Raw genomic sequence first — 25,918 nt, 5'->3', positions numbered from 1 at the left:
GGCGCTTTAATTAATCCCCTCTCGGTTGAATAAGTTTGGTTTCTTCTGGCCCCCACTATTTCCCCGCAAGGAACCTTTCTGTTTCGGTTGGGGAGAGTCCAAAATGCTTAATAGCAGTTCTGACACAGCAGAATATTAGTCGCACCAGAATAACGGCACACTTCTTCGACAACAAATGAGACAACAGCCTAAGAAAGACATATTTTCACACCATTCTTCGCAAAGCTTAACCACTCTAAAACTATCCAAGTTGGACAATGCCATGGCTAACTTGGGGACTAGCAGAAAAAAACAAAAAATGTTCAGTCATCCTCAAATACCTCAGAAAGATAACCACGCCTTTCTAAAAATAAATCAGTGGTTCAAATTATACTCACCTTTGTTTCTCGTGAGCTAGTATCAAGCTCACGGTCGTCGGAGATCCGATCTCTCTTTCAGTAAGACTTCGGGAAAGCGTCGCTTCCTCTTCGAGGTCTCTCAGACTCTCTTCCATGGCTTCTCTAGTGGTCCTTTCCTCCTCTCTATCGTGCGCAAACCGAGCTTGCATCTCGCGCAGATCTGCTTCGGCCTTCTCTTGTGCCTTTTCCGTATCCTCGAGCACAAAACTTAGATTCTTCCTCAGGTTCAAAAGCTTTTCAGATTCCGTATTCAGCATTTCTTGCTTTTCGGAAACTTTCATTTTCCCATCAACGTCGATTTCCTTTAAAGAGATTCTGTGTTCTCTCAGGAGATACATATCGTCTTGTTTACCATTAGATACAAGCTCTCCTTCTAAAACCTTTGACAGGCGTAAAAGTCCGTCCTCGACTTTGGTGGAGAATTTACTCTGTCTTTGTTCCAGATCTGACAAATTTCTCTTTGTTTCGATTAAAAGCATTTTAGCTTGGTTGTATTGTTCCTGCGCTTGCTTGAATTCAAGTTCTTCAGTTTCAAGATTCTGACTCTTAAAGTCTTCCAAAGTGTCTAAATTCAACCTCTCCAGTTCAATCGCCTCTCTTTCCCTATGTTTCCTTTCGTTGAAAAGAGCCATTTCAGCTTCCATATCCTTCTCAAAATTCTCCGCAGTCTTTTGCTCGTCCTCCTCAAGGGAAGCTAGGCGAGTTTTCTCTAACGTCACAGTGGTCGACGCGCGTTCGATATCTTTTTCGATGTGCTTTTTCTCTGCTTCTGCGCAATGCTCAAGTCTCTGTGTTAACTCGTTCAGTTCTTTAACTTTCGAGTTCAAAACTTCTCTCGTTTTCGTTATTTCCTTTCGCTGTTGTTCAGCGTTTTCTTGGTAATCTTGTTTCTTTTGTGCGATTTTATCCTCAGCTGTTTTTATTGTTAGACTCAATTTTTCTTCCATGTCTCTAAGCTTCTGTTTGGCTTCTTCTATTTTTGCATTCTCCTCTCTTGTTCTCATTTCAAGCGTGTTCTGCTTTTCCGCTAAATTGTCAGCGGCAATGTCCATGAGAGCCTCGTATCCATGTATTCGCTCCTCCAGATAAGTCCTTTCTTCTTCCAAAACTTGTTTCTCTTCCAAAAACTCCAATTCCAAAACTTCGCGACGTTTTCGAATATCGTTATTAGCAATATCAAGAGCTGTTTCTCTTTCAATTCTTAAATGTTCCAGCTTGCTTTCTTCCCGTCTTATCTCTTCCAGCGCTCTAGATTTTTCGAGCTCAAACTCCTCCATTTCCAACATGGCTTCCCGTCTTGCTTCCTCGAGAACACTGTAATTCTTTTCGTACTCTCGTTGCTTTTCCTTTAACTCGTCCCTCTGTTGCTGTACTTTTTGAGATTCTGCTTTCCATTTCTCTTGTAACTCTTCCCGCTCCTTCAATGCTTGTAGTTTGGTCTTGTCTCTTTCTTCCTCTAACTCCATGATACTTTTCATGTTCTCGTTCAAACGCTGTAATTCTTCCTCTTTCTGCTGCCTTATTTGTTTCTTCAAATCTGACAGCTCTTTATCTGCTTTGCGGTTCATTTTTTCGATGTCGTCTCGCAGCTTATCGACTTGTTCTTTCTGTACTTTTAATTCTTGTTCCCGTGTTTCAATTTCTTTGGTCAGTTCAGCTTCCGTCTGTGTCCTGTCTAGCTCCGCTTGCTTGTGTTTCTGATTTAATTCTTCGACTTTACTTCTGCAAAAACAAATGAAGACGCTTAAAGTAAAAAAGGTCAGCTTCGAGCCAAGTGGCGCCTGCCGGAGCTTTCCCGGTTTCCTAGCAGCAGCTGGAGTATTTCTCCCCCCGTGGGATGCTAGTCCTCGCAGGGCCCCCCAGCATTCCCGGTCCCTTTCACCTGGGTGGGGGGCACTATGGAGTAAAGTGTCTTCCCAAGAACACAACACAGTGACCCCGGCCAGGGCTCGCCCGGAACGCTCGCTCCGGAGTACGGCGCGCTAACCATTAGCCACCGCGCCTCCACGCTTAAAGTAAAAATACCTCAAAATAGAGAGGTTACTGACGTTTACGGTAAACGGCAACGGCAAAAATGAAACTTTTGCCGCCTCTCTTCAGTTGTATCTACAGTAGAGTGAAACTATTGTTTTTGCTGAGTAGTTGGAGACGTGATTCCATTTTTGTGTGCTTTATTTACGGATTAGAAGAAAAGAACTCCAAATCAGAAGTTATCTTTGCCGTTTGCCGTCTGCCGTTAACGTCATGCTTAACCTCTCTAATAATAATTTACGACAAACGGCAAAAATAATTCTGATTTTGCTCACTTTTTCTTTAGCACTTAAATTAAGCCAGTCGAAAAATAGGAAAAAAATACCTTAATCACAGAAAATGCAAACAATTTCACTAAATTGTACAAACGGCTAAAATCAGACACCAAAAGTTAACCTCTCTAATAGTTGCTTTTTTTCAACGCAAAAGAACGCGGAAGAACAGCGAGCGCGATGCTGGAGGGGGTGGGGGCGGGAGGCTGCATGGCGAAGCGAGCGAGAGAATAAAAGAACGAGAAAATGGAGGGGTGTGAACAGTCAAAACTTGAAAAAAATTGTCCATTTTTTTTTTCAGACCCACCGTCCGCAACGTGGCTCCTTTCAAGGTAATGGGTGATGAATAAAGTTCTCGTTTAACTCTCATCCTACATTTGTCATCGTTATTTAACATTGAACTGTATTAGAATGGAAACTGGATATGTTTGTGGAGTGTTATCTACAAACCTGGCTTCTTCCACACTCTGTACTTCCATTGCATGAAGCCTCCTTTGCCGTTCCAACTCAGCCCTGAGGTATGAAAAAAAAATAATCTTGTCAGTAAATAAACCTTTAGAGCGGTTTTCATTTGAGTGGCCTAAAACCAAAACCAAAGTTATCACTCTGGCCAATAATAATAATAATAATAATAATAATAATAATAATAATAATAATAATAATAATAATAATAATAATAATAATAATAATAATAATAATAATAATCAAAAATGAAAAAGACATTAGACATTAGGATAAATGTATGGGAATTAGTAAGGAGTTTGCTACTTTGAGGATGGGAATGATTAGCGTCTCAACTTCTTTCCACATTCTATACTCGAATTGAAAGCATAATCAACAACTGTTATGCGAAATCGCACGGAAATTCGCCTTATATACTTTGCCAACGAGGCTAATAGAGAGATTAAGCATGACGTTTATTTTTCCCGAGAACGGCAAAAATTCAACTTCTACCGTCTGCCGTTCGTAAGCGGAAATGAGTAATTTTGTGTTTGTCGTGAATGTGGGATTTTTGCCCTATTTTCATGACGGATAAATGTTATAATCCGATTAAAACGTACGTCGTTTGCCGTCTAACGTCATGCTTAAATAATAACGCAGGATATCTGTCTAAAATGGATAACGGATAACAAGGAAGTCCTGACCATACATGGGCATCGCGCGAATTTGTTGAATAGTAAGGTAAACCAGCTCCGTGACATAAGGGACAGCGTGATTTTGCTATATCGAGGATTTCGTGACATATCCGGCTGTAACGCAGGCTAACAAACAAAGGGACATGTCTAGCAACACGTTTGCGAAGTGACCCGTAGCAACGATAAAATCACAGCATGTACACACACACAAAATGTCGCAAGGACATGTTGCAGCCACACGTCCCCTGAAAAGTATCAGCACACTCGAGGAGACGTGCAAGGGAGGTCGTGTCGCTGCAATGTATCTATGCTACATTCTCTTATGTGTACACGTCGTAATGTTCTTCCTGCTACATGTCGTTACATGTAATAAATTGCTTGATTGCCGGAATTCGGGCAAAAATGAACGGCAGGTAAACACAGTCCATAAAGCTAGTAAAGACAGTTTTGCACTCTCTTTAATGACTGTTAGCTCTTTTGACTGTGCGCTGATTATAGTTAATGGGAATTGAAGAAAACTCGCATTTCTCTACTCTCCTCGTCTCTCGTTTACTCAACCGATTCTTAACAACTGTCAGAGTGTCTGCAAAACTGTCCAAAACTCACAACGTCTTCATGCCACGTTGGCATGGCTAACAACAACAACAAACACCTTTTTATTTACCCTAAATTTAAATGGATTTTATCTTTATGGACTTCTTACCTCGTTTCATTGAGTCGTTTGGATTCTTCTTGTATCTGTGATGCAAAATCCGCTCTAAGAAAGAGGAAAAATAAGGGGAAAGTATAAGCCTCACCAAAACTTTTTTGAAAACAATTTGAAAAGAAATGGTCGTAAGAATATGCTGGGTTATCAGAAGCTTCTAGTAAAGAGGTATATATGCTTAAAGGGAAGAAACAGTTATAAAAGCAAGGCAAACAACAAACAAACAAAAAGCAAACAAAGCAATAACAATAGGCCAGTTCACAATACATTGCGCCACTTTTGAATGGCAGATTCGCAAACAGTGTTTGCATGGGAATCCAATATCTAATGATTTCCCTAAGATTTGAGCTCTAAAACTTCTATTTACAGTCTGTAAATAAGAAAATCGCAGCACCAAAGAGATCCTTACAGCGTGTCTTACCTTGCCTCTTCGATTCTCAAAGCTTCCAGCTGCTTTTGCTTCTCCAGTTCATTTCTACGTGAACAAAACGAAAAGTGAAATTAATTTTAAAATCTTCAAGCCCTTAACCCTTTAACCTCTAAGAGTGCCAATCGGCACATAACGTCATATCTTGGTTAACATTTGACCAATTAATCTGAAGTTTTGGCACCAAAATTGACTTAGAAAGACTTATATTTTGAAAGCATAAAATCGTACCTCCCGCCTGTCAGTGTGTGACTTGATTGACCACCCCTATAACTTTTGAAACTTTGCCTGATACATTTGTGGTATGCAACATAACTAAAATTTGCCCTTACACTGAGAGCTGCACGATAAGAAATAGTTTAGCGGTAAACGTACTATATACAGAGATAAACAACTTTTTGAGTCTTTTTGTTTTTAATGTTTCAAATAATATATCAAACACGAGCGACAGTGTGTCATCGGGATATCCAAACACCGAGAAGAAAGTTAAAATACGACACGCAGCGAAGTTTTCTTGATGAAATTCGAGGTGTTTTGGATAGCCGATGAAACACTGTCTCGAGTGTTTGATATATCTTCTCAATCGAAACAAAAAGTACGGAGTAAACGGAGAAATAAAATCGTAAAAATCTATGCTAATTAAGACCGTGGGTATCCAAACCGTCGGAATCATTTATGAGTTTAAGAACTTTAGTTATTTCTTTTAATTAGTCATAACTTTCTTAACTGTTTTTAAACAAAAAGTGTGTTATGAAATTCACTGATCAACACCTTTCAAGTGGTGTATAGTACATAAATGTTCAGTCTATATTTTTTAATTTTTTAAAACGGAACATTTGCCCTTTTGGCGGCGGGAATGGGGGGGGGGGGGGGGGATCGGGGCAAAGGTCAGTATACCAACATACAAATTCTTCTTAGTGTCTCAGTGCGTCTTACCTTGCCTCCTCAAGTTGCCGACTCAGCGATTCTTCACTGGGGAATTAAAAAAAAAAAAATACGCCATTAAACGAAACAGACACACTGGTTTTTGAGAATTGAGAAATTGCGGGACAAAAAAGTGAGCAAAGGTGAAAAAATATGCGTTTTTTTGTAGACACCTCTCTTCACGTGCGAGATCCGACCCGAAAATTCCATACTGGTGACGCCTACACAGATCCGTGCGGTGTCTCTGATTGGTTGTTGCTTCGGTTTGAATTTTCGCGCGCAAGTTACAACCAATCAGAGATGCTGCACGGGTCTCAGAGCTACGTCATCAGTATGGAATTTTTTCGGGTTGAATCCTAGTCATCTCTTCAGTGCGTGAATAGAGACGTCTGTTGAACTTAGGCTAGCGTGCGTTGTGCCGAAAAATAGCGAGATGGACAACAGTGCAGTATTTTAGCAAAGAATGTTTAACTAACAGTCTTGCCCAGAGTCCTGATGGTAGCACCCTGCAATAACGAACATCAGCCTGATTTAGCCAAATGTTTTCACGCACAACACAAATACCACCACAAAAGATGAATTTATGTTTCTTTCCTTCCCCGGTGTCATCGTATTAACAGAAAAATTTCGAAACTCCGATCGTCCAAAAAATATGAAACAAAAAACCTCGAAAAGGTAAGAACAAACTTACATATATTTTTAATTTTATATTTTTTTATTTTAAAAAAAAAAAAAAACACACGAGAAAAAGAAAAAAAAAAAAAAAAAAAAAAAAAAAAAAATATGGACGCCTTCTTTAAAGTTTCCAAAAAGCGGGAATATCGTGTTCGTATCGAACCGAATTTTATGAGCCCAATGAACAAAAGAATGTCAGAAGATGATTATAATCAAGAAATAATCCTTATTTTTGCAAACAATTTTAGCTTTTTGTCACTGACCTTTTAAGCTTTCTCTAATGGTCCTTATTTTTTTTTCGTTTGAGGTCCGAAAAACATCTACAAATTACGATTTCTGTGATATTTTAAATTTCTCTTATGCAGTAGAGATATTTATCAGAAAAAAATACTAAATTAATGTAAGTTTGAAGCGAGAAATGAAAAAAAGACAATAATTCCTGAAAATATAACAACCTAGCCCCTTTAACAATGAATGAACAAAAAGGTATAGACGCGCATGAGTAAAAATTAGGATACGTGGGTTCTAGTTTCCATGACTACTCACTCAGTGCCTCGTCTGAAAACCAGGTCAGTTTCACTACGGAACTTAGTGGACCAGGCAAGTGAGGAAGCCCCTAATGAATTCTGTCAATCAAACAACAGAAATGGCCAGTTAGTACGTATCATGATCTTCTCAACAGCTAATTCCATACTTATTATATTCACAAGCTAAGCAAAGGAACTACAGAAGAATCCTGAAAATACGACCTCGAGTTCAACCACCTTGTTAGTGCCATTATAAATAAACACTTAAGTGTCGAAAGTAATTCGCACATTTTTATCTCAATAACATTTTTACGTGCATATTTGGTTTGGAAAGTAAAAGTTTAAGCATTGTTTCTTACATAAAGAGCTCCTCTATCTAGGGGTTGCTAAGGTTGTTTTTTTTATATGTGTTTTTTTTTAAAGTGGGGGGGGAAAAAAAAAAAAAAAAAAAAAAAGGGGAAATAAAAACAATTACGGGGCAAAAAAAAAAAAAAGGAAAAAGGGTTAACCCGGGCCCCATTCAACCGGCGCTCTAACCACTCGGCCACCTCCTCTAACTAACCTTGTTAGTTGCACAAGTGTTTTTTTTATGTTCCATAGGGTGCCACCATTGAATAATAATTGATTAATTAAATTGTAATGAAAAAAGGTAGATAATAAATATATGTGTGGTAGGAGGAGGATAAGAAGGATAAGGCAGGGGAGAGGGAAGGAGAGGAGAAGGTGTGGAATTGAGGAGGGGGAAGGGGGAGTAGGAGAAGGGGGAAGGGAAAAGAAGGAGAAGGAGAAGGAGGGGAGAAGGAGGGAGGAGTAGGGGGAGGGGCAGCAGGAGGAAGAGGCGGAGAAGGAGGAAGGAGGAGGAGAAAAAAGGGGAATGGGGGAGGAGGACGTGGAGGACAAGGAGGGAATAGGGGGAAGGAATAGGAGGAGGAGGAGAAGGAGGAGCCTGTCTTCATTAAGTAACTTACCCCACGCTCTTCCTGTAAACAGGTGATGTTGCCAATGAAAACAAATCGTCAGTTAGGGAACAAGCAGATTACGAGTTAGAATGATTAGCAACATAACAACACAACATATGGCAGTGGGAGGGGGGAAGGGGTGGGGTCTACTGAGGAATGTGATCGGTGAGTGCAAGTGGGACTGCAGGGATATGCACCTTAACTACACACGAATGTATGGCAAAAGTTAGAATTCACAACAGGTTCTTGCGTGTTACAGATTAGCGCATTACTAGTTGTTGACAAGCGCAAAACTTAACATAAAATTGATTGAAATAAAAGGGGAAAATAAAAAGACACTACACTTCGGCCAGGTACAAAAAAAATAGTATGTAACATTCAAATCTTGAGCGAACGGAAACCCGTCCTGTTAGAGCAGGAAGTTTAATAGAAGTTCAAATATCATTTAATATGCAAACAGTCAAAAATAATTTATCACATTTTTAAACACTCAAAGAAAAACTAAATTACCTTTCTCTTCTCTCTTAACTCTGCTGCTTCTCGTGGATGGTTGAAACGAAAGACGTTTGTTGTTCCCAAAAGAATCACATCACCTAATAATGAAAACGAAAATACATCTTTACTAGCCATGAATCACTAGCATTTCGGTTCAATTTGCTGTGTGGGGGGGCCCGGTTTTTACTTTCTATTTAGTGTTACCCTCATTGTAAATAAAGTCTTTATTATTATTATTATTATTATTATTAGTGTAACGTTTTCTAGTTTGTTAAGCAAAATCAGGCCTGCAGAACAGGTCAGTTTTCTAAGGCTCCTTGTACACTGTAGAGGTCAAGCCAAGTGAGATGCATGCATAACAAGAAAGGTGTGTGAATTGTGCTTTGTGTTTGTCTCAAGCTTTATCAAAAAGCTCTCAAAACTGCCTGTTCTGCAGACTATGTAGAATCTACACTACAGAGAAAAAGAAATCCCTAATAATTTAATGAAAGCTGCTAGAAAGGGGGGCCACATATACACTACAAGACACCTTGATTCTTACAATACATAAATAGTAGAAATACCTATTTTGGACTCTTTCAGCAAAATTGAAGACATTATTTTATAAGCAAAATGCCACATAATCTGTGTATACACAGAGCACAATTCACTTAAATAACCATTATGTGAAAATTAATTTTATCTTAAGCTGTTAGGTAAACACAAAATAACTAAACATCCATTTAAGTATTGTCTTATAAGCCAGCTGAATAAACAAGTGCAGCTTGTAAAGTAGTGTAGTCTATTAGTTATGTCCTGTAGACAGTCCCAGTTTTGTTTACTTAACTGATTTACTACTAAAAGAAGAATCCTGATTCCTTGAACTGTCGGTTTTTTAAACTCCTGATCTTTCAACCAATCTTTGTTTCCCTAATTCAGCCCTTGGATAGTAATTCTCTGTAATTTTTTTCCACTTCTTCAACTTTTATTTCTAAATCTTATTTCGTGAACCTCCTGATTTCTTGAAGCAATTTTCGTTTTCGCTGGAGGCTCGAGAAATCAGAATTCTTCTGTCAGGTGTTGATAATAAGCTTGAAGGCCCAGGGGGGGGGGGGGACTCCCATATTAAAGGGACGGGGATGCTCGTCGGAAAATTTGAAAAGAACCCCTAAAAGAGACCAATCTGGGTGTGGCTCAAGCTATTTTAGACCCCTAAAAGATACCAAAATTCTGAAAAAAGAACATATTTGTATATTTCTTCGCGTGCAACCCTAAACGAGACCCGGACGGCTAAAAATATTGACATTTTCCCCAGAACACCCTAAGCGAGACCCAAAGTCCGAAATTTATACCTAAGTGAGACGACGAGCATCCCCGTTACTTTCATATGGGAGTCCCCCCCCCCCCTTCCCCCGGGCTTGAAGGTAAGGTTAAATCTGCATTTGGGCCTTAAATGGCCTATCAGGCCAGTCATGATTTATGTATCATGAAGTGACTAGGAGTATTTCAACTTATCTCCCAATGGGATGCTAGTCCATCACAGGGTTTTCCCCAGTTTTAAATAAGCTGGTTCCCAATGATACATCTGAGTGGAGAGAGGCAGTATGAGAGTAATCGATCTTGCCCAAGAACAGTCAATGTAGTTTAAACCAAGATTTCTTGATCCATTTTACTGGACTGTCTCTCTTCTTTGCATGTGATTTGCCGGAGTGTTAACTCTTGTTTTAGTTTTAAACACTTGATCAAAAATCGCTCTAAAGGTGTATTGATTTTTTATTGCACACTGAGATTGTGAGTGGAAGGAAACCTTTTATTCCCAAGCTTAATAAAACTATTTTATTCACCTTACTATATTTTCACACCTTTACGTTTAAAAGCCTTCTATCTTTATATCACAGCAATCATAATGATTTTAACACACCATATGTTTCTTTTTACCTTGAAAAAGTCTTGTTGGCTTGTCAATGGCATTTCCATTCACAGCACATGCTGACTCCAGAGGGTTCAATATGACATGACCTTTGTTGTGCTCAAATACACAGTGCTTCTGTTCTGTATCAGGCCCACTGATCACTACATCAGAAATACAAAATGTATATGATATTATTTCAGAAGAAAAAAGACAAAGGAGTTGATCAGGCAGTCAAGGAATAGCATTGTTTAATATAAAGTTGTGGTGCCTCGTTGCAGTTGCTGACGTCACTGTACATGGCTATCGAGGACAACATTGTTTTATACTCTATATTACATGACTGATGAGAGTATGACTTTAAAATTTTTAAATAATTATTATACTGTAAACAAAATTATCTTGGACCCTCTGAAAAATGTTGTTTGTCATACAATGTGTAAGTAATTAAAAAAAATTAATAATAAAAACACTTGAAAGCCATAACACAGCACTATTCATAAAAAACAATTGAAAAATAATTTTTAAGTAGTATGGAATTCAATTCAGGCAGGGATAAACAGGGTTCAAAATAAAATTTCGTTTTTAGCCTGAATTTGTCGGCTTTTTTTGTCAAGACTCATTTTTTCCCGGCTGTTAGAGAGCTATGCATTTTCAAGGGACACAATCCATCTGCATACATGACGTACCCAGATGCATTCTGGGGCAATTTCAAACACAAAAATATATAATAAAATTCTCACTAAATGAGTTTAAAGTGCCTTAAAAAAGTTAAAAGTTCCAGACGTTTCGGGCTTAGCCCTTCATCAGTGGAAAGTCAGGATTTCAGTTAAAAACGCTCGCTTGCGCTATGAAAACAAATTTGAGTTCAAAGGCGCGCGCGCGATAAGAGCGCGCGACACCCTAAAGATAGCGAAAATCTGAATTCAGACCATGTGGCTGACTGGTGCCCAGCTGGAAAATAAGGCGCATTTCCTGGCGTTTGCGGAGTTTATTTCCGCCGCGGGGCATGACGCCTCGGACTTGTGCGTCTTGCAGGGCGTGTCCGTTTGCATTAAAATGCTCTGCGACAGGAAATCCCGGCAGGTTCTTCTCAATGCTGCGGAGATGCTCACCCAAGCGTTCTCTTAATGTCTGGCCTGTCTCACCGATGTAGATGGCGGAGCAACGGCGGCAAGAGATGGCATATACCAAGCCAGAAGATTGACAGGTGAACGCATCCTTGATGTTAAATAAGCATTGGGGACCCTGTAGGGTGCTGTCACGAGAAATGTGATCGCAAGTGCGACAGCGGTTGTGGGTGCAAGGCGAGGTTCCCACGTGAGGGCCAGGTTGGTTACGGTCGGCAGTGTGCACTAAGGTGTCTCGGACGTTGCGATCGCGGCGATACGCTACCAGCGGCGGCTGAGGAAAGATTTCTTTCGTCTGTGGATCGCCAGATAGGATGCTGAAGTTGCTCATGAGGATCCGCTTAATTCTTTCACTTAAAGGGTGGAATGTGAGAACCAAGGGAATTCGACTGAGGTCTCTACTTTCGGAGTCTTGATGTTTGATGATGTCATCACGGTTGACCCGTTGAATTGCGTCCAGGTCACGCTGTAGAGAGGAGGCACAGTACCCACGTTGAACGAAAAAGGAAATCATTTCCCTGCCTTATTTTCCAGCTGGGCACCAGTCAGCCACATGGTCTGAATTCAGATTTTCGCTACCTTTAGGGTGTCGCGCGCTCTTATCGCGCGCGCGCCTTTGAACTCAAATTTGTTTTCATGGCGCAAGCGAGCATTTTTAACTGAAATCCTGACTTTCCACTGACGAAGGGCTAAGCCCGAAACGTCTGGAACTCTTAACTTTTTTAAGGCACTTTAAACTCATTTAGTGAGAATTTTATTATATATTTTTGTACTTTTACAAGTGCCACGCAGCACAAGGAAATTTTTCCATTTATCATTGATTTCAAACACAGTCGGCCATATGTAAGTTTTCCGAAGTGATACAATATTTTACGGCAAAGCAAAATAATGGATTGGAGCAATGTGACTTCTTTTCTTATTTTGAATGTTTGAGAAGCAAATAAGATCTTCAATATAATTTTCTGGAGGGACACGATACCTGAGAAGGTGGGGCGGCCCGTTATTCATCTTAACACAGAAATGAAGTCGCCACATTGGCGACTAAACCGTAACTGAACCAGAAGTTTTCGTCAACAAAGATGAAATTTTGGTCGCATTAGCAACTATTGAGTCGCTCTTTCTAGCCCTGTAGCAGCTTTATTTTCTGATATGGAATGTTTACTTCAACATTACCACAACTTTTATTTCAGTTGGCCGATCAAGGCATGATATTTTCTATTTCTTCGGTGAAAAGTAGCCGGCAAGTGTCGTCAGAATGCCGGCTACCGCCGACAGCCGGCTGCTATTTTGAACCCTGGATAAATTATCAATAAAATTTTCTACTCTATAATTAGTTAAATGTTTACTATTTTGGGCATCATTAATCATTATTTTTGACAGACTCTTAACAATCATTTAATTTGGTCACTACATGGGGCATATCCAAACAAAAATGTCAAGATGTTAACTTTAAATAGCTGTACATGTTATGCAAATGGCGCGTATTTCTAAGATTAGATGTATTTTCAATTTCCTGCATCTTAACCTATATTATAGTTAAAGAAACTGCATGTACATGTACAAGCTAGGTAACTTAGCAGTGAAGTTGCAAATTTCATGTCTAAAAATTAATTTTCTTCATGGCTGATTACTACAGGTTTATTCAAAGTTTCAATAATTTATCAACAATTTCCTTTATTCTCAATACCTGTCTGTTGGACAATATATAAACAATTTAATGTCTGGCCAAAGGACAGTGTCATGAGCAAATGGACATGAGGGAATTAAAAGTTACACGCATTATAGAACAAACTAAGGAGGTACAATGACTACTTTAGCTTGGTAAAACTTTTGGAGATGCTGAAAAAAACTTGATTAGCATGATTACTTTATTTTGCTCCTAGAATCAAATCAAATCAAGGAATTCGACATCTGATTAATTTTCTTGAATGCACAAATAGTTGAAGAACATATTGATTGTATTCACTCTAAGTATCTAAAACTACAGCAATTGTAACATGTCTAAGATATTACCAGTTTTAAATTTGCTACATGCACATTGTACCAGGCACAAATGTAAATTATTACAAATAAGAACAATGATGTATGATTTCCAGACCATCAAATCTCAAGAAGTTTGATCTAAATCAAAATGGTTTATGGCAGCATGATTCAGTACTTGTAACAAAAATAACGACAGATCAAACAAACATTACCGATGTCTTGCTTCTTTGGGTTTTCAGCAAGTCCAACAGTTGTAAATCCCTCCTACAAACAAACAAGAGCAAAGAATTCAGAGCCTTTGCCCGTCAAAGTACAGATGCCATTTCAGAACAGTTCAAACTGCATGATCATGCAACAATATTTAAACTATGCATCAATACCTTTATATAACAAGGAACAAATTCTTTATATTCTCTCAGCTCCATTCAGGCATGAAATGTAAATTAACTCTTACTACTTCCCGAATACTGTGTCTATGAAACACACTTTTACTCCAGAATTTTCAACAAAATGTGTGAACATAATCTCATTGCAGCATTGACTCAACCTTCGTGTATTTAAGGAATTTATTCCTCCAAAAGAAAGGCTTTGTGCATAGGATATAAACACTGAAGATTAAGGTATGCATAAATTAACACTTGCAAATGATTTCAAACATACTGCCTATTGTTTGAGGACAAAAACTCTTGTACTTAACTGTACTAATCATGTTAAAAGGTTTAAAAGATTGTAAAACAATAATTGTTTTGAATCCAAGCTGATTTTAATTACACCAGCTTCAATGTCACATGCATAATTTAACTTCTTTTCAAACCAAAGAACTGTTTGATGAGACGAAACAGCTTCATGACAACATCAAACTTGCAACAAAAGAACTCACAAACTTTTCAAGACTGGTTTAATTGGAAAAACCTTTAGTTAGCTAATTAAATTTGTTAACATGCAAATCCAATTGTAAATTTAACTAATTGAAAAAATAATAATGAAAAACGATATGAAAATGATCATTTACTGAGCCAATAAGTCCTAAATGAGTGTAAAACACATGCATATATAGCTAAATTGCAGAATTTTGTAGCAAAAAAGCAATAAAGCTTTGAAGATGTAACAAACTAATCAAAATAGCAATAATTTTAACACAAAAGGTACCCCATGCCAACCTTGGAAGATTAAAATGTTAAGTATCCATTAAAAGATTTGACCAACCTTCCCCCCCACCCAGCCCCCTGCAGAATATTATTATTGTCAGCGCCACTTACAGTACACACTGAGACATTTACAACACCATTCTGGAAAGCAATACTGACAACTGTTTCTTCCTATCATGGATCAATTTTCAAAATTTCATGCATTGTTATAGAAGATATCCATACCCTTATCATTTGAAAATTACAGTAAGTGTTTATAGCTTCATACTTTCCTCAAAAACCTTTTGTTTGCATTCGAAACCCTCTTCTGCTCTTACAAGCTTGATGCAGCGGTATGAATATTTCCTGGAGGCACTGAAACAACGAGGAGTAAAAATAATAACCAACTATACCTTGAGATGATAGACCACAATCCCTGTGCTTAGGAGGTCATCATCCACCAAAACTAAATGAGGAAGTACAGAGTCCATCTTGATTCCAGCACCTTCTTGCTGAAGCTTCATTTCTCTTTCCTATTGAGAGGAAAAGAACAAAAAATTAAGTGGGTTAGTGGTATGTTACAAATTAAATCCACTCATCTGAATTTGGTTCTGTCACTATTTTAACTATTGTGTTATTCCCATATAGCTATTCCCAACCCTTGGAGCCACTTCCCCTCCTCAACACCTCTGAAAAATTCCAGCTGACAATAACCCTTTACATTCCTATTAAAAAGTTTGGTTTGTTTTTTTCATTGGGTAGCTCACATGTCGCCCCACGGCACTCTCGGATGAGTTTGTCAATCTTCTTTTTGGTTTCCGTAATCAGATATTTTTATGGGGTGCGGGGATTAGCCGCACGCCCAACCCCCAACTTGGAGGACCAGTGACTACCATTTAGTCTGGCCTCTACCTCTAACTTGCCTGCCAAGGTTAGACCTGCTGGGAAAGACCCCTTACGGTATAGCTCCCAAGGTCATTGAGGCACACAAGCTCCCGGGCCACCACGACAAGGTGGTACCTCTACCCCACAGAATTTCCAGTGACCTCCCAGTTCCTTGGGATAGGTATAAATATCCCCTGAAACTAACAACAAAACTACTTGCCCCTCAAGTCAGCAGCACCTCATTGACTAGAAACGTGGGTAGTAATCTATAATTATTATAATAATTATATTCAGAATTTACCTCTAATATCTTCTGGGTCTCTCTCCACCTGTCCTTCCACCGGTCAGTCAGCTCTGTCACACGTGCTTCATTTTCAGACAGTTTCTTAGCGGCAGCCATTTCAGCCTCTCCCAGCATTTCCTGAAGACATAAAAGATTTTTTTATGGTTACAAAAGACATGCATACAGTTTTGTAAAGCTGTGAACTCTGGTTTTTTTTGTTTATAACAATAATAACAACAACAACAACCCCCTCCCCCCCAATAGAATGTGCCAGTATTAACCTGCAGCATGAACACCAATATTTGTCAATTCTATAGCTGTGAACTTTCAGTCTGGAAAACTTTACCTGCAAGTGTCAAAACTGTGTTTAAATATTACACTGTTTTTTAATCTACTAAAAAATGTGACATCTCCCATTATATATGTTGTGGTTCAATTTTATATTTGGTTTAAAATTTTTCAAACCAGCTTGATTTTTATTTTCCATTGTCTTATGTTCATTATCATAATCTGAAACAAAGGGAAATGAAAATCAAACTGGTTTCAAAAATTTTAAACCATAGATAAAATTAAACCACAACATATATTTACACCACGCCTTTAAATATGTGAAGCTGTGCATTTTTTTAATTTGCATCATCGACATTTAATTTTTTTTTACGTATGTTGAACTGATATTTAAAAATTTTATTTAGATAAGAGTAATTTTCTTACTGGGCTGATCATATTCTTTAGTCTGTCTATTTCAGCACGTAGATCCCTGATCAGCTTCACATTTGGATCCTGTAAGTGCAAAATAAAACAAAGATTTTTAACATATAATCATAAATGGTCCAAATTTCTAACCACAAAAGTTAACATCTAGTACATGCAAGTATATACAATGTAACTTACCTCATTGATGGTGGGTTTGTTGATGATATTCTTTGCACGGTTTGCATATCGCAGGGTACTGAGGGTTTCTGCATAGTTGACATCAGCTGGAGAGATGGCTGGAAAGGGAAAACAATTAATGAAGTTATGTAAAAGTGCATAGCCTGCGAGTATAACAGATATATCTCTGCAAAGCTTAGTTATCCATAAATAGATTTTTTGATTAAAATGACATAAGGAAAGATGTTTACTTTGTTTCATATATATTTTAGGCTAAAGAACATGCTAAAAAATTGTAATGCCCTCTCTGCAAATCCTGACCTTTATAAATAAATATTTAATACAACTAAATTGTTAGAGCAGTTTTCAATTGAGTGTCGTAAAACCAAAACCAAAGTACCCTGGTAATTACTTCGGCCAATCACAAAGGACACAGACAATCCAGTGAACCAATCAAAACTCTAAGCAAATACATGTAGCCGGCACAAAGCGCGGGAAAATGTGCGTGAGCGAGTCACGATTGGTTTGGTTTTAGTTCTGATTGGCTGAGAAAGTGGCGCGAGATTTTTAAGCCAATCACTGAGCGTAGTAATGCAAAACCAAAGCAAAGGCAATTTACTTTCGACACTCAAGTGAAAACCGCTCTAGCAGTAAGTCCTTACTTGCAATCATTATGGTCTTTGAGTTTCCTCCAAGACTGTCCTTTAGCAGCCAGGTTAGAACGGAGTCTCTATACGGGATGAACTTGTGGTGATGATGATGGTGATGAGCTGAACTTTGACTTGTTGATGCATCAGCTAAAGAAACAAAACACAGCAAAGATTACAAACTTGTCAAGTCTGCAAAATTCATGAAGATAAGTTTAAGATGTTAATGAGCCAGTGACCCAGTGACAATGAAGCTATCCAGAAAAAAAAAATGAGTTTCCCAAGGGGAGCCGAATCTGTAATCTTCTGCACACCAGTCAGATAAGTACTCTACCACAGTGACTGATTGAGGAGAGTTACAAGTGGGAGCTAGGAGCTATATTACCAACACAAGTGAAGTGAATACTTTATTTACCCTCGGGATTGTAGAATTACCGTGGTACTGTTATAAAAACATTCTTAAAACATCAGGTGTCTTTTGAGTGTAAAAGGTAAGGTCTGCTTCAAGCCTAGTGGCCCATACAGGCCAGAGCTTATCCCGGTTTCCGTAGCATTAAGTGACAGAGAGTATTGCTACTCCCCCCTGGATGGGATGCTAGTCCATTGCAGGGTTTCCCCCCTAGCAGTAAATTCGCCGGTACCCATTTGTACACCTGGGTGGAGAGAGGCACTGTGAGAGTAAAGTGTCTTGCCCAAGAACACAACGCAGCGCCCCGGCCAGGCTTGAACCCGGGCCGTTCGACTCCTAGGCGAGCGTGCTAACCATTAGGCCACCGCGCCTCCCTCTTTTAAGTGTACAAGGAAATTAAGCACACAAAGAACTCAAGGTACATGTTTACCCCGGCTTTTAAAAGCTTACATGTACAGCATGAAGATTACCTAATGCAGAAATAACAGTTCCCAAAGTGACTAGAGACTTGTTGATGTTTGCTCCTTCCTTCAGACGCTCACCAGTGAGCCCAGTAGCATCAGCCCTTTCACTGTGTAATGAGAAATGTGCAAGTCATTAGCAAATCTCATAACAAATTCTACATGTTATCATGCTATCGGTGATCACTTTTACTTTTTACTTTACATGTACTGTACTTATACCTGCCAACTTTTTCTGGGTCAAAGGCGTGAGATTTTTATCCTGAGAGTGTCAGGATTACCGAAGATGATACGACAATGTCCGAAGTTTTCTGAAGACGTCCGAAGTATTCCGAAGACGTTCCGAACATGTCCCGTTCCCAGTGCGTGGACGTGTTTTGCTAAACACGACTTCATTCCCAACGCTTTTTTGTCAAAACGCTGAGATTTCGGGGAAAGTATCGCCGAGTTTTCGTTTCTCATATTGGGTTGAGTTTACATTTTCTTTGGAAAGTGTGTCGTTTGTGGTTGTAATAACTTACATTTTTCGACTAGGAATGAGGAATAGGTTCGTAAGCGTGAGTTGGCATGAGATCAAAGTTTTAAACTCGCAGGCGTGAGACTCATGCCCAAGGCGTGAGAGTTGGCAGGTATACTGTACTTAAAATAACTGCAGCAATGTAATGAAAATTATGAGTAAAAACTACAAAGTACCTTCCAGCTAAATCCACCAGGTTTAATTTACTGACAGTCTCACAAGGCATATCATGGTCAAACTTAGCCTGTAAAAAAAGAACATTGAATATTAATTGTGACTAATATTCAGAAGTGTTGTTTTCATAAGTAGCATAGGGGGCGCTGATGGAAAATACAATGTGGTCCATTATTTCAATAACCAGGATGGGGGGAGGAAGGGAAGAGGGTGGAGGGGGGGGGGTACGGGGTCTGCACCTCTGGCTTCCTGCAGCTCTCACTCCAGTTCCTGTACCTTTTTCTCCGTCTTTCCACCTCTTTCTGTAGTGGTTCCCTCCTCTTTGTCCCATTTCTTTTGCAAAATATAGTGAAATGTTGCATTTTTTCAATTTCTCCTCGGCCGGTTTCCGCCACCTTGAAATCCAGCTACCCGTGACCCTATCTTCTCCCACCTCAAGCCCCTTTTCTCAGGACAGGGGCTTCCGCCCTCCCATCACCCTCCACTAACCAAGGCCTACTTGGGTTGGTGTACGTCAAGGACAAGATACCTGTACATGTGGCAGTCATGAACATGAAAGATGCACCTGACTGCCCTGACTGGCCAATGGCTTAAAACATTGCTTATAATGCACTTGCTTGATTGGTACATGTAAGAAAAGACCTTCTGTGACAATATTGTTATTGCGTGACACTGTCACAGCCTCTAGCGTGCCTACGTCAGAGCCTCGTTCCGAATAAAGTACTTCTTGTTGAGCCGCCATCTTGAATCAGGGCTTGTCTTTTCTCTCTCATTCCCGAACAAGAACTAAGTGTATAATTTGTTACACCTTCAACTTCAACTCATTTTAAGTTTCCTTCAAGTCAGAGAAATGCTGTATGACAAGAAAGTAAACCCATGGAATGGAAATATACTGACCTGTGTGAAATATACTGACCTGTGTGAAATTGATGGTAAATATTGCATGGGATCTGCTGCTGGTGTCATTCATGCCAGTACTTGCTGTAACTCTAGAAGAAATAATTAAAAAATAATAAAAAAACAAAAAACAAATAATAAAACAAACTGTTGATCTCAAACTTATGGCACTTACCCCCCCCCCTTTTTTTCAAAAAAACTCTCTATTTAAAATTAATCATGAATTGGTCAATGTGTCTCCATTTACAGGTCTAACATTTTAAATTCTGTACCTGTGAGTATTTCCCTGCGCCATTAAATGTTCTATTGCTGCATAGTCTGAGACAAGATGTCTTGTGAGATCTGAAAAGGAAAAAAGATGAATTTTGAATTTAATTTAATTTTAAAACTGTAGGTACAGGCCTGTACATATCTCTTTTGTGACAAGGTGGGTGGTCGCGGCTTGCCCCGCCTTATCCCCATTTTTCGCATGGTCATTTATTTTTTTTTGCTTTACACTCAACTGGACTCTACGAGCGCTCAACGGACTCTGCAAAAAAATAGCGACTGCTTGTAGTCTAGTTAATTCAAGGAAGGGAAGAACTCCTGCCAGATTATGACATTTGAATTACTTACCTTGCACATACGGGCCTTCTTTTGGATGTTCCCTGACTCTAAGTGAGTGGACAGGTCTTCCCTTCACAGGTGGTCTGAGGAGATCCCTCACATGCTCATTGTAGATCTCTAGAAAGCTGACCTCAGTTCTGTATGAGGGCCCGTTATCATCACTATTACGCATACCAGTGAACAAGCCTTCACATATGCGAGGTATAAGCCCCTGGTTATCAGCAGATCCCATCATACTGTAAGTTTTGCCTGAACCAGTTTGTCCATAAGCAAAGATGCAGGCATTGTACCCCTCAAATGCCGCCTTGAGGACATCGGTGCCGAGGTCTTTGAACACCTGGGACAAGGATAAAATGAAGAGTTGATTTAATTCAAACTTTCTAAATCCCCAGTGGTATGTTGAAGGACAGTGCTTGCAGATAAAGAGATGTCCAGTAACCATTTTGGTAACCATCTTTAATATCCAAGTGCATTGTCAAACAATAATTAATTATATGGACAGGCAGATGGGGCTTACACTGTATATTAGATGCATGGACTACACTAAGCCTACATGTATATTTATAAATTATCTGGCAAAATGTAATTTTCAATATCAACCCCTTTACAGCAAGGCGCCCAAATGTGTGACCACTTTTAATTTATTCACATTCTTTCGTGCAGATTTAATCCAATCAGAAGTCAACTGCGAGCTATCCACGGCTTTTGATTGGATTAAATCTGCACGAAAGAATGTGAATAAATTAAAAGTGGTCACACATTTGGGCGCCTTGCTGTAATACATGTAAGGAGACAGGTTCAGTTAGTTCACTGGTTGACCAAAAACTAACTAAGACTGTTACTGCATATAAATCTGACTTTGGAGTAACAACTGATTCTTACATTCTGACAGTTTTAGTTGATATAAATTAAATGCACTTATTATCAATGAGAAGAAATTTTTTTAAATTTAACTTTTAATCATTTTAATTATTTGCCACTAAATTTAGTGCATAGTCTGAATCAGTCTTGGCACATGAGTAAAGACGCCTCCTAACTCTCTTTTGAGTCAAGTTCAAATTTATTCTTTAATGAAAATGGGGCACCCTTGCTTATCTTATTATAAATTAAGTTGATGACCCAAGTTTGCAAATGCCAATGAAATAGTCATATTCAAAGATGAAATCTTTGCCATATAATAAACAAAGAGAATTTATAATACAACAGAAATTACCTAATTCCTAAGTTTAATAAATCCTAGCTAGTATGACCAAAAGCTAAATGTATAATGTTGCCTAATTTTGAGCATCTGTACATTTCTATAACAATTCCTTCAGTGGTTTCATTTGGCAGCTGGTTTGAGTAGAGCAACCAACTGTTTGAAAGAATCTTTCTTTAATTAATTTTACTTAATATGATTTTCAATGGATACAATTTAGCTTGGTCCTTTCATGCAAACAAAGTTAATTCTTATTTAGTGTCACACACAAAAAACGTGATTCCAATAACTATATCTTGTGGTTTCACATAATTACTGCAAGAAGGCCCAGCTGTTTGAGGCAAATTATACAAATGCAAAATATACATTATTAACTTGCTCAAATCTGTTACCATGCAGTTCAGAACTTCATGTGAAAAATTACCTTTTTGTTTTAACACATATTTTTTTTTAAAAAAACTCACAGAGCACAAAGATAATGATTTCAACAATAATTGTCTTTATCATGTTATTGTGATTCCTATTGAAATTGGACAAAAAAGGAGACTAATGTATTTTTGTTTTCGTCAATAAATGATTTTGAATTGCAAATTACCAAGCTCCAAAAAATCACAAATCGTTCTTAAATTGAAAGTACAACGGCTGAAACCGGAAATCTAGTACTTAATTTTCGATAACCTGGCTTAGGCCCAAACACATTTGCACTTGTAAACATTGTTTAGTCTGACACGAGTCGAAAAGTGCTCGCTAAATCGAAATGGGCCATTTACTGGAAACGTGATATCCATTTACTAAGTGCTTGGATTAAGTTTTACTGATGGCTGGGAAGGTGACAAGTTTTAACAGTAAATCTGGTCAAAATTGACAGGAACGTACTCAAATATCGGAGTGAAAACGAATATACATGCGATCATGCGTTCGATTTCAGGAAATCGAATGTACTAGTATGCTTATTATGTAAATCTCACCCGTTCCTGTGAGGCGTAGTGTCGGCTTTTCTCTTCTACAGACCAGTAGGAAAAATCGAACGAAAAATCCTTCACACGATTTCGTCTCTCTCCCTCGCCAGTCAATGAACTTGCCTACAATTCAAATACCGAATGAACTTTAGCCGGTGGATAAGAAAGTGTCATGTTTTTATACTCACCCTACATGATACCAGTTTCATAAAGTTACAACATGCCTGCAGTAAAACAACAAAGGAATATTTGTGATTTTGCATGTTTACCTTGATATTTACAATCGTAGTTTTCTTGCCTTCCATCTCGATTATTGCCTGGGCTCCCATATCGTTTTCCCTGAATGTTCAAAAGCCGTGACATGAGAATAACGCCAACAGAACGAGACATCAAACTCACAAAAACAAACCTTACAATGCCAAAATCATACAGTACCTTTGATTGAACGGCCTCACTCTTACAGCAACCTTTACAGAAGCCATTCTGCTCTTGAAAAATTCCAAAACGAACCGAAATATTAAACTGCTGCCTTCAAGGAGCTGATCTAGTTAACGCGATCTAGTTAACGTTGCACTGAGAAAACTGCGGTGGGCCACGTAAAGTCAGGGATGTTTGCAGCCCGCCAAAGATCAGACAGTGAACAAATTTTAGGCTATCCATTTCACAGAAAGGTGACACAATCCCTTGAGGCGATTAAGCCATTTCTAGTTGCACACAACTTGTACAATGCAAAACTGAAATTCTCAAAAAAGAACGATCGCCAATGTGAATGAAATCAGTGAAATCACCATTTCCCCGCCACAGCGAGGCTGTAGGTCGGAGATCACGTGAGAATGTGCCGCCTCTGTTCGTTTGTTTACTTCCGGTATTAAAACTGACGGACACGCAATCTTTGATTACATAAAGCAAGAAACTAACGTTGTTGGAATCTAATGTTTAATCTCCCCAGTCAAAAAGTGACAATTTTATCTGTTTGTACAACTTGTTTAAAATCCTGTTTGATAAAGATCAAGTTTATGACATCGAAACTTATGCAGACTTTGACTTATGCTACGCATTAGGGCGTGACAAGGTAATTGGTGAGGCGAAAATTTAAATACGGTAGTTTCTTTTCGCGTTGTTACCCGTGATAATGAGATAAAATCAACCTCACAAGGCTTTAATAGTATATAAGCATAAGTAACAATTTTTTTAAGAAGTCTTAGGTGGCAGTGTTAGTTACTAGAAGTGTACGGATGTAGTAGTTTGTTGATTCGATTGAAGCCTTCGGTTGTTTTCGCCCACAGGAGATAGTTAGGGTGAAAGTCTGTTGTAAACCATGCGTAGCCTTATTTGTGACGTGCGTCTAGTTCTGCCCTTGCTTATTAGCTAATCGCACGTGAATTGCTTTTTAATCACTGACCTAAAAATACTTCTGGTTTCTAAAAATATCCTGAAAATCAAGCGAACAATTCCTCCACAGGATTCTTAGCAATGTTCTTAGAGCGTACTTTCAAACGCTTCAATGTGCTTACAAATAAGTGGCGCACTAACTGAAATTTAAAATAGTTAAAACAAGTTGTTTGTGATTTTGAGGAGGCGTAAGACAGGGCGGGAAGGAAGTTGGAAGTGGAGCTTTAAGGGGGCATTATAATAATAAAATAAAAATAATATTTTAAGAGGAGGCCTCCAATCACTTAGGGGGTGGTTTTCAGGAGGGTCCTCTGAGAAAATAAATGTTAAACATTAAAATATATTAAAATCTAAAATACAAAAGACAAAACCTATGTTGTATGCTAACTAAGGTTAAAAACTAGGACAAGAATTAAAATACTACTAACTAAGGTTAAAAATGGGAAATAAAAAAGTATTAAAATCTAAAAGGAAGTACAAATGTCACAGATCTAAAATATAAAATAACTACCTACTGTCTTAAAAAAAAAAACTAATTTCAAATAGTTATCTATTAACATTATATAACGTTGTGCAACTAAAAATATTTGTTCATCGTCTAAAAATGTTTATCCAGTAAGAACCTTGTAAGGTTTTTCTTAAAAATCGCGCATGGCATTGGCTTTCTTAAAAATACTGGGAGAGACATCCAGTCATTTGTAAAGCGGAATTTGAAAGAAATTTTGGGATTAGAGGAAAAAACAAACAAATTAACTGAAACACCACCAGACAGTTGACCCCCACGCAAGAGCACTCGAGGTTGTCAGGGGGACTGTCTGGTGTCCGTCTACCAATTTTTTTTTTTACTTCAAATTCTAATTTTAAAATCACATTAAATCTCCAATTTTCTTATTTTGCCCAATTTTATATTAATACTTTGAGAAAAACTATCTTCTCTCAAACATCCCCCAAAATCACCCAAAAATTTACAAAACAGCGCAAGAACATAGATTCGTGCTTGAGCAGGGAGTTTTTGGATTGCTGAAACGCGAACAAGATATTCGCATAAAACCCAAGTTAAGCGGTAGATAAATGGCTTTCAGGTGTACCCTCACCTCAATACATTCCGGAATGAATAAAGTCCTCGTTGAATATTAATAGGTATTTTAAAAAGGTTAAAGATATTAAAGTTTGAGATAATCAATGAAGATCTTGTAGTTGAAAAGAAGGATCTACCTATATGTGACTCAAATGGAAGCTTGAAGTATTAGTGTAACTTTGTTCACGAGTAGCCAGTTTTTTTTTATCTTATTTATAGTACTATTTGAATTAACATGTGATTAATCACAATAATCTGTCCAAAAAGAACTTTTGGACGTTCACCATTTAAATCATTGCATACTGATGGATGGACACACCTCAACTTACTTCTATCAACTCTCAATACACGCAATCTTTTCGTTCACTTGTCGTGCTTGTTGTTTTTCTTTTTATATGTTTACTCTAGATGCAGTTAAAGATTGCGCTGTATAATTCTTATATGAAGTACAGTGTCGTGAAGCAAGTTCATGTATAATGTAGTTTTTAACTGAGTAACGCACAATGATAAGCTAAAAATAAGAATTTTGGGGTAGGTAGCCTGGGGGGACTCAGGAAGAGTTGCGACTTGTGCCACAGGTAACTGATTAATTATAAGGGACGGACCATTATTTTCTTGGGAAGGGGGGATGAAAATTTTCGTCTGCAAACTTTTTTTTTTTAGTTTATGCACCTCTGCAAACATTTTTTTCGAAATTCTTACTATTTTTTGTTATACATATCGTTTTTGCAAACAATTTATTTTGTCTTTCCAGGCCCTGCAAACAATGTTTTTCAATATTTTTCATCCCCCCCCCCTCCAAAAAAATAATGATCCGTCCCTAAGTGGTAAATATTGGGAAGAGAGGTGGCTTCTACATCT

General features: G+C 38.3%; 1 protein-coding gene across 2 annotated transcripts in view; it reads right to left on the bottom strand.

Moving 5' to 3' along the window:
- The window catches only part of LOC144636002 (uncharacterized), a 29,586-nt gene extending 6,204 nt beyond the window's left edge, over positions 1-23,382 (bottom strand). The window contains exons 1-23 of one of the 2 annotated variants that reach the window (XM_078495139.1): positions 23,023-23,382; positions 22,857-22,926; positions 22,597-22,710; positions 20,440-20,767; positions 20,097-20,166; positions 19,844-19,916; positions 18,930-18,997; positions 18,246-18,346; positions 17,382-17,516; positions 16,741-16,838; positions 16,561-16,629; positions 15,865-15,984; positions 15,092-15,211; positions 13,764-13,815; positions 10,468-10,602; positions 8,566-8,648; positions 8,065-8,076; positions 7,116-7,195; positions 5,907-5,942; positions 4,965-5,018; positions 4,541-4,594; positions 3,152-3,214; positions 378-2,120 (exon numbers count right to left, since the gene is read on the bottom strand). In XM_078495139.1, coding sequence (XP_078351265.1) covers positions 378-2,120; positions 3,152-3,214; positions 4,541-4,594; positions 4,965-5,018; positions 5,907-5,942; positions 7,116-7,195; positions 8,065-8,076; positions 8,566-8,648; positions 10,468-10,602; positions 13,764-13,815; positions 15,092-15,211; positions 15,865-15,984; positions 16,561-16,629; positions 16,741-16,838; positions 17,382-17,516; positions 18,246-18,346; positions 18,930-18,997; positions 19,844-19,916; positions 20,097-20,166; positions 20,440-20,767; positions 22,597-22,710; positions 22,857-22,926; positions 23,023-23,069 — 3,725 coding nt within the window. In that variant the 5' untranslated portion in view covers positions 23,070-23,382. The remainder of the gene's footprint in view (positions 1-377; positions 2,121-3,151; positions 3,215-4,540; positions 4,595-4,964; positions 5,019-5,906; positions 5,943-7,115; positions 7,196-8,064; positions 8,077-8,565; positions 8,649-10,467; positions 10,603-13,763; positions 13,816-15,091; positions 15,212-15,864; positions 15,985-16,560; positions 16,630-16,740; positions 16,839-17,381; positions 17,517-18,245; positions 18,347-18,929; positions 18,998-19,843; positions 19,917-20,096; positions 20,167-20,439; positions 20,768-22,596; positions 22,711-22,856; positions 22,927-23,022) is intronic. The other variant, XM_078495140.1, reaches the window with a different exon arrangement.
- Between the last annotated feature and the right edge of the window lie 2,536 nt (positions 23,383-25,918).

Source organism: Oculina patagonica, chromosome 13 (genome assembly GCF_052425735.1).
Source record: "Oculina patagonica isolate OP01 chromosome 13, crgOcupat, whole genome shotgun sequence".
Taxonomy (NCBI): domain Eukaryota; kingdom Metazoa; phylum Cnidaria; class Anthozoa; order Scleractinia; family Oculinidae; genus Oculina; species Oculina patagonica.
The sequence above is the reverse complement of the archived record's forward strand: the minus strand, read 5'-3'. Positions and strand labels throughout refer to the sequence as shown.